The sequence below is a fragment of the Gobius niger genome (assembly GCF_951799975.1).
Source record: "Gobius niger genome assembly, chromosome: 10".
Lineage (NCBI taxonomy): Eukaryota > Metazoa > Chordata > Actinopteri > Gobiiformes > Gobiidae > Gobius > Gobius niger.
The window spans coordinates 7,343,729-7,352,430 of NC_136861.1; the positions used below are offsets into that span (position 1 = coordinate 7,343,729).

General features: G+C 40.3%; 1 protein-coding gene across 1 annotated transcript; it reads left to right on the top strand.

Moving 5' to 3' along the window:
* The first annotated feature begins 1,319 nt into the window (after positions 1–1,319).
* pirt (phosphoinositide interacting regulator of transient receptor potential channels) lies at positions 1,320–7,956 on the top strand. Its single transcript, XM_079564633.1, has 2 exons — positions 1,320–1,438; positions 7,430–7,956. Exon 2 carries the CDS (start codon positions 7,449–7,451, stop codon positions 7,872–7,874), a length of 426 nt encoding a protein of 141 aa, XP_079420759.1. The 5' UTR covers positions 1,320–1,438; positions 7,430–7,448; the 3' UTR covers positions 7,875–7,956.
* Positions 7,957–8,702: the final 746 nt, after the last annotated feature.

Sequence of the window (8,702 nt, forward strand, 5' to 3'; positions counted from 1 at the left end):
TTTTTAATTTTTTTTAATCATGCAGTCCTTATATTTGTAGAGTTTGGTGGCGCTAGGCTAGTGCTAGGCTAGTGCATGTCTATGGTAACTAGTAGCCTGCATTAAAAACCTCTTCACAATCATGGGGTCGTCCTCCAAACGTTGCCATATCTGATTTGTAGAAAGCTCCTTTGTGAATTCCACGTGTAGCAATGCCGGCCGAAGGTAAACAAACTACTGTAGATCCGGTAACCGAGCAGATCACTCCGCCGCTGCGTAGCTACAACCAGGAAGCTGATGCTGCTCTAATATAAGTTCTTTTAAATGCAAAAAATGATTCAGTCAACACAAACATTTATATGGGTAGTCTGGTGTTATAAGTGATTTGCCTCAGGTGCACTGTGCTTGGGTCAGACTGTTTTTAATGCAGGCTACTAGTTACCATAGACATGCGCTAGCCTAGCACTAGCCTAGCACCACTAAACTCTTCAAATATAAGGACTGCATGAATTTAAAATATATATTTAAATATCTCCAGAAATCAACAACACTGGATAACTAGGAAATGAGGCCCTATGTCAAATATCCTAAAACATACCTTTAAGAGGTTAACAAATGTATAGCCAAGTTTCATTGTGATGTTTCTCGGTTCCCCTGAAGCCCAGACTTAGCTCTTTCCAATGCAAAAAAAAGGAAAATCTCTATCATTTTCTGTCCTGGAGATATCAGCTTTTATCGGCGTTAGATCGGCCGACAGCCAATATTGTAAAACACCCAAAATATTGGCCCGATATATCGGTCCCCCTCCCGTCCGGACACACCCCTGCACAGACAGGTGGGTCAAGACTCAACACAAATGTTCAGGAACTTCACGATCCTAAAAATACAACTATCTAAATCAAGGCACTGCCCTGAGCTCATCCTGAAACATGTTTTACAGTCCGGCTGCATCGATCGCGTGTGGAGCGGATACGGCTAATAGCTCGGGGGCCGACTCGGGGATCAATAGTTGCATTGGAAAGTCTGTTTACAGCTGATCGCGCGGTACATTTCCACTCGAGCCGCTGTTCGGATCGCTCCGGGACTGGACCAACTTTAGGAGCCGACCGTTTCGCTCCTTTACTCCTCGTTCGGGACGTTGTTGTTGTTTTGTTTTTTTTTGCGAGGCCCGGGCTGTGTTTTTCGAGAGTGGAAACCTGAGGTCTGGTGATGGAGCGCGGAGGCTGAGTGCTGCTGAGGCTGAGGCTGCGGCGGTGGTGGTGGTGATGATGATGATGGTGAGTGAGACAGGACGAGGTGGGGTTTTCCTCTGGGAAAGACGCGCCAGTAGAAAGGGCTGGGAAACCGGGGCCGGACGCGCATTCGCATTTGAGGATTTTATGAGGAATTTAGCGCGATCGATTGATTTTGGAAGTTGAAAAATCTAACTTTGAAAGGATCTTTTCTGGACCCGGAAAAGGTAGGAACAACTGGGATTTGAAACGTCTTAAACTGAGGAGATTTCTTATTTTTTTCATTTAAATTTCACTCGATTTAGTAGGAAAAACAACCACTTTTTACCGGATCAGGAGATCGCTTTGCTTTGAAATGAGGAAAACTCTGAAACCAGTCACAAAAATCCAATAAACGAACAATCGAAACAATTAAAATGAGATCGACATTTCTTTATTGTATGACGACTTTTTTGGATCGATGAGAAAATGTCCTTCTTTTTACAAATATCACCATGTCGTAGCATCTTTAAGGTTGTGTTATGACTTTAACCTCTTTAACCCAGCACATTTTCTCCAGCTTTACCCAAATCTAAAAGCTTCTCATCTGGAGCTTCTTCCTTGTTTTCGTGGTCACAATTTGAGTTGTTTTTGTCATGGTTTTGTCACGTTTTAACTGTGATCGAGCCGCAAAAACGTGACGGAAACAACCGAAAATGCCAAGACAATCAGAACAAGGAAGAAGCTTGGACGGGTTTTGTGGGTCTTAGCTTTCAAATGGGGGTGTAAGCTCCAGTCGAGAAGCTTTTAGATTTGGGTGAAGCTGAACTGGTGAGAATGTGCTCGGTTAAGGCGGGGTTTAAGGGGTTCATCAAAGTGAGAATTGGAAGCATTACTGACATGACGTTGACTTAATGGGCGTAATCAGGGCTATTTGGTTTGGAATGACTTTTGGCAGGTTTTTAATAAAGTTAATGCCGATACACCGGAAAAAATGCAGTCTCATCTTAGAAAAAGATTGAAAAGTGCTTGAATTATTGGAATTTGAGCTCATTTTGAGTAGGTTTAGACTATTTTATTGCCAATGGAACAAGAATGACTTTTCCCACTTTTGACTTTTTCCCCCCCTTTTAAGTAAACCTCTTAACCCCCACCTTAACCAAGCTCATTTTCTCCAGTTCGGCTTTACCCAAATCTAAAACTCCTTGACTGGAGCTGACCAAGACCTACAAAACTGATAGCAGAGTTTTTTTTTGCCATGTTTTTGCCATTTTTTGTTACTTTTTTGTGGAATTTTTGTTGCTCTTTCATCACTTTAGTCATATTTTTTGTTGCTTTTCCTTTGTTGCCTTTTCATCCTTGTTTTTGTCGCTATTTTGACACTTTTTCCAAGAACCTTGTAGATTTGGGTGAAGCCAAACTGGAGAAAGGGGTTAAGAGGGTAAAAGTGCCAATGGAACGAGAATGATTTTTCTTATCTTTGACTTGCCTCGTTTCAAGTATTGTGATTTCTCTTATTATGCTCCATTGGTTTAACAAACCTACTGAAAATGTCTTCAGTACTGCTTGAGTTTAAGTCATTTTTGTAAGATTAGTCACTACTTATCTTTTCAAAATGACTTGTAAAGTGCTTGAATTTAAACATTTAAAGCTGATTCTGAGCAGGTTTGGAATGTCTTGAAATAAGAGCCAATGGAATAAGTTAAATCGTATAGAGCTGGGCACAGTTAAACCAGTCTGGTATCAAAAACAAAAAAGTTTTAGGTAATACTACTGGGATCAAAAATATATATATATATCGAAAGCAGGAACCGAACAGAAATGTAAAATCATTATATTAAAGTTTTGATGCTGTTGGTTATCAAAACAAAAGGAAAAAAAAGTGGGAACAAAGAGTAGAAAAACTGGGGTGAATTTGGGGAAAATATTTTGAAAAATTGGGGAAAAACCTGGAAAAATAATGATAAAGAAAAATGAAAATTTTGGGGCAAAATTTAAAAAAATGAGGGGGGGGGGGGGGGGGATAATTCGAGGAACATATTGAAAATTTGGGGAAACACGTGGAAAAATATATTTTTTTAAATTAAAAAATTGGGGGGAAAAGTTGAAAATTTGGGGAAAATTTGGGAAAAAACACCGAAAAATGGGGGAAAATGTAAGACTTTTTTGGAGGAAAAATATGGAACATTTGGGAAAAATATTGAAAAATTTAGGAAAAAAGTTGAAAAATGATGAAAAAAAATTAAGCGAAAAACTTGAACATTTTGGGAAAATTTGAGAAAAAAAAACAGAAAATTATGAGAAAATTTAAGAAGAAATGTGAACAAAAAATTGAACATTTCGGGAAAAAATTGGAAAAGAAATGGAAAGAAATGGAAAGAAACAGAATAAATAAACATTATTAATCTGCTTTATGGTTCTATATGACAGATACTTAGCATAGGTATTGAACAAAGTATTGTTCACGTACCGGTATTGACAGTACAGTACCAGCCCTTATCATGTACCATGCTTTCCTAATCAAAGTCTATACATATTCAGATATTGCATCATTACATCTTTGACTGACTGAAATGAGAGGAGGGAAAGTCGGCCTGAGACGTGTATTCATGTGAAGTAAGTAGGAAACTAAACCCAGACTAAACCGTCGATTAAAAAGTCAATAATTGAGCGTTGATTGTGACGCCGCCGCTTCTGACCTGATCGCTGTTTCTTTGATTGAGTCTTCCAGAGATAATGCATTAGAAATGACTTCATCGCCCGCTCTGAGGAGGAAGTTCCCCCCGACACGGAGCCGGAGGGTGTGGTGTTCACTGTAAACATGCTCCTCATAAATACTGTAGAGTAGTTTGAATAATGCAGGAAGTACACTCACGTTTAGTGTGGAGCTGGTCAGTCAGCGCGACGCCTTCGGGGGCGGCTGGGCTTATTCAGACATGGAAATAAAACATGATCCCAGTGTTGTCACATAGAAATCAAAAACAGGCATGGTGTTTGATCCTCATGTATTTGGACTGTTAGCAAAGACACTTTATTCTTTTATTAATTGTTATATTGTAAAGACGAATATGCATAAAGACAGCCATTCCCAAAGTGGGGGACTTCGAGAGGGGCTTAAGGAATTTATTTGTGAATCAGTGTTAATTTTAACAACATATTTGTATTTAGTTTTAATCTTTTGACAAAACTGTAATTTAATTTTTGTTGATTTAGTCAAATATAATTATTTTCAATTTTTTTCTAGTTTTAGGCGACTAAATTTACCTGCAATCTAAGGAGAATTAAGTCAACTTTGCATTTGTAATATTGGTATCGCTTTAGCTCATTAAGTATTAATAAGCATTAGGAATCATTTTATGGTAGTGTTGGCTTTGAATAAGTGTATTATTAATGGCCTATCAGTTTGTTAACAGATAAAAGTATAATAAGCTGTGTGTTACTTTACAAGCATATTATTAACGCTTATTAACACCTTATTAATACTTAATATAAAGCGTTACCAATATGACAAATGCAAAGTTCGTTTTTGTGACATTTGAGTTGCTTTTTTGATAAATGTTTGGGTGTTTTCATGTTTTTTTGGCACATTTTTGTCATGTTTTCATTGCTTTTAACTGTGATCAAGCTGCAAAACAGCTTAGATGAGTTTTGTGGGTCTTAGCTGAAATGTGGAAAAATAATGAAAACATTTATTTTAAAAATTGGGGAGAAAGTAGAAGTAGATTTGGGGAAAATATTGAAAAATGTTAGCCTGGCTAACACCAGACTAAAATCACAAGTGATATTTAGTCTGGGGACCACCAATTCATTCTCTCGTAGGAGAGGTGTGGTTTACGATCATCCATAGTCGTTTATTGGGCGATACGGAAAAAAAAAAAGTCTCTCATGCGTCTGCACGTAGCCATAGCCAATCGTATCATCGTATGAGATGACGTATGACGTACCCGCTGTAAACTTTTGAGCTAAATTATTTAGAACACGGTCTAAAGCTTGATCGAAAAATACCATCGTGTCTGCTGCTGTCACGTTGGATCCGTAAATAAACTTTTTTTTTTTTTCATCCGTAAATAAACTACAAGCTTCCGTATATTGAATAGTGCGTCATCGTCTTGACGTCTCTCCTCGTTCTGTGATTGGTTCCCAAATCCATGCGAAAATTTCGGCCATGGTCCCCAGGCTGTTGTGCAGTTCGAAATAATTCGAGCGCACACAGCAGCACGGCGTTAGCCAGGTTAGAAAAATGTGGGAAAATCGTGAAAAAATTGGGGCAAAATGTGAACACTGTTGCAAATGCAGTATTTTGTACAGACATGGTCATTGGTCACGGAGCTTTACATGGGACAGTTTACACTTGCACAGCAGATTGGTTAGTAATTAAAAAATAAAATGGCCTTTGTTCAATTCTGATATAACTTCTCCTAAAAGTGTAGCCGACTTTACTCAAGGAAATGTAAACCAACACATTGTTTTGATTCATTATTACTTTTTTATTTTTATTGCTCTGTCCATCATAGACAGAACAGCCCAGGTCCGAAAGCTCCTCAGTGCTTGTGCTTTATTCATTTATCTATTGTTATTTAACAATAGTATTGAGATGTTACTTATTACTGCAGATAAATGGTCTCTTTTTGTCTTTACTTCAGCTCAGTGTGGATTTTCTCGTGTGTTTATAGCAACTTATCCAGTAGCTACAGCACCTTGATTGTTTTTCTGCAGCTCATTTTGGCTCAATATAAACATGCTGTATCTCTTTATTTTGGATTTTCTGAGTACTTTTTAGTCACTGGGTTAGTTTTTCAGATGAATAAACCCCTGGGCATAAAACGGCGTAAGAATCGGCAGAACTGTTAGCTGTGAGTTAGCGGCTAGTTTAGCAACATTAGCAACATTAGCCTGTATCTTGTAAACACTGCAGACGCTGCAGCACTAACAACATTTAGCTCTGGTTAAATCCAGCACAGACTCTGATGAAGGGAGTGTTGTCTGTAATAAAGTCAGCTCTATGTGGAATATTGGATTTCCACTAAACAATTCTCCAGTTTGTAGCTCTTTTCTCTCCTCAGTGGAGCTGCGTCCTGTGGGAGCGCCGGCCACACGTCCAGTGGTATTGTTTTCTGGTATTGGGACCTCATGAATGAGTATGGCTGTATCCGAATGTCCACACTAGTCCCTAACCCCTCATTCACTACATAGGCCCGCACTATATAGTCGATTATATAGTCACTGATTCTGTTGGCGATTCCGACAGAAGCCACTACTTTCTCCGCGCTGCGTGACGTCACGCGCGCTGCGGCTGCAGATATGTTTTTTTATTTTTTTTATCTGAATTTATTTATTGTTACAAACTTTTATTTTATGAAACAGAACGACTGTTTTGGCACTTTTACAGGCGTTACTATCATCACAAAAAAAGGAAAAATTAAAAAAAAGTCACCCCAGCGTGAGCTCAGAGACGCCGAAAGTAGGTCACAGGCAGGTGTCCGAAGCACCAGCAGATTGAGTGACTACATCTGCTAAAAGTTCGCGAAACTCCGGGAATAATGTATTTCTGCGATAAAGACCAACCAAACTCATGAGACAGTGGAATATTTATGGATAAATACAAGTCAGATACGCTTTTACTTCACATGGGTTTTACGTGAATGACTTGGATTATTCGAGAAGAAGCAATCGGTCATTTAACAGCTCAAGCTAAAGGTTAGCAGCTAACGTTAGCATCTTTTCACCGTAACCGGTTATATTTTGGTCGTTTATTCATGAGAAATACACAACACACGACTGAAACAGCTGATTTACTTCAGTCGTGTTGTTTAGTTCAAAGACACTATATAGTGCACTATATAGGGAATAGTGTGGACATTCGGATACAGCCTATGAGTACAAGCATGTGGTATCGGCCCGATACTGGTATTGGTATCGGTGCATCCCTAGTAAAAAAGAAAGGGCTACATTAGAAAATTGGGAAAACGTGCAAATACATATACAGACGACAAATATTGTTTATCTGTCATTTATTGAACGATAAGTCGATTTTGTTATTATCATGACAGGCCCTAGTGACCATTTACCATTGAAACTGGCGATCACATGTGACAGCGGGTTTCTGCGTTGTTTGTGTGGTCATTTTGGGGGTCAAAACATTTCAGAAGAGAAGATATACTTTACGAAGAGCTGCTAATGTTTAGACCTTCGTTTCCTTTCCTGAAAACCGCTTTGCCTAAACCCGCCTCTCTCCGCAGCCCGTCTCAGCAGGAGGCCATGCCCGGCCCGGAGAACATCCCGCTGGGTGAGTGCACTCTGTCCCAGTCCCAGGAGCAGCTGTCCCCGCCCCTGTCCCGCACCGAGTCCACCGTCTTCAGCCTGTCCCGGGCCGACTCCCTGTGGAACTCCTCCCAGCACTCCTCCTCCGCCGCCGCCCCGGACCGATGCTCCGAGGTCTTCTGGATGCCCATACACCTCATGTCCACCGGGGGCAGCTTCCTCTTCTGCGGCGTGGTCATCAGCGGCCTGTACTTCGCGGGGCACTGCCGGAAGGTGACCAACTTCCTGGGGCCGGCGCTGCTCTCCATCGGGCTCATGGTGTTCGTGGTGGGCGTGGTGCTGATACCCATCACCAAAGAGAACCGCAAGGCCAGCATGAAGAAGCACGTGTCCTACTACCGCCCGCCCGTCTTCAATATTTGAAGCTGTGACGTTTCGGTTTCCCAGCATGAATAAGTGAAGCATTTGACCAGGAAAGACTTCGACAAAGGAGGTGGATACACTTCGCCGCTTAGATGTCAGGAGCTAAGGAAGGCATTTCTAGGAGAGGCTGAGGAGACTGAAGGTTCTGCTGCTGCTCTTTTCAAAATGGAGTCGTATTGTTTACAAAGGCTTGTGCTCGTTGGCGCACGTTGCTAGAGCAGCCATTCCCAAAGTCCAGAGCGCCCCATTGTTACGAAAATCCAACATGGGCTCCCCAGTAATACTAACTCACTGTGTTTAAAAGATATTGTCATTTTTACTCATAGAATTAAAAAGAAGAAGCAGCGTTCAATCCAAACACATAGGCAGTTAGCAAGTCGGCTAGTCCGGGAAACTTATACCCATAGATACAGACGGCATCTCTGGATTTGCCCATATATGGCCATGTTTGAAAACAGTATAGAGGGAAAACAATTTGGAGAAAAATCAAAACTTTCTCTAATTATTCAAAATCTACTTTCACAAATGCTGAATTATGGATATAGTTTTCAACTAAATAAAGATACAAAGACATGGAGAGGAGCAAAGTGGTTCCACAGCTCATAAATAACAGAGAATGCTAAAATGATGCTACATGCTAGCATTGTGCTAATGCAAATGCTAGCTTTGACTGCAGTTTATTCGCTTCTACTGGACAATCTGCTGTGAATAAACATCCATATGGACCCGATCCAGACTTTACTTTATTTTTCAATATTTCACCAGAAAATGGCTAAAAAGAGTGAAAAACTGTGTTTCCCAGAAGATTCTATTTTCCCATTGGGCGAA

Bases quoted from the DNA above. Each gene is read 5' to 3' on its own strand.
- pirt (XM_079564633.1), top strand. From the start codon at position 7,449: ATGCCCGGCCCGGAGAACATCCCGCTGGGTGAGTGCACTCTGTCCCAG.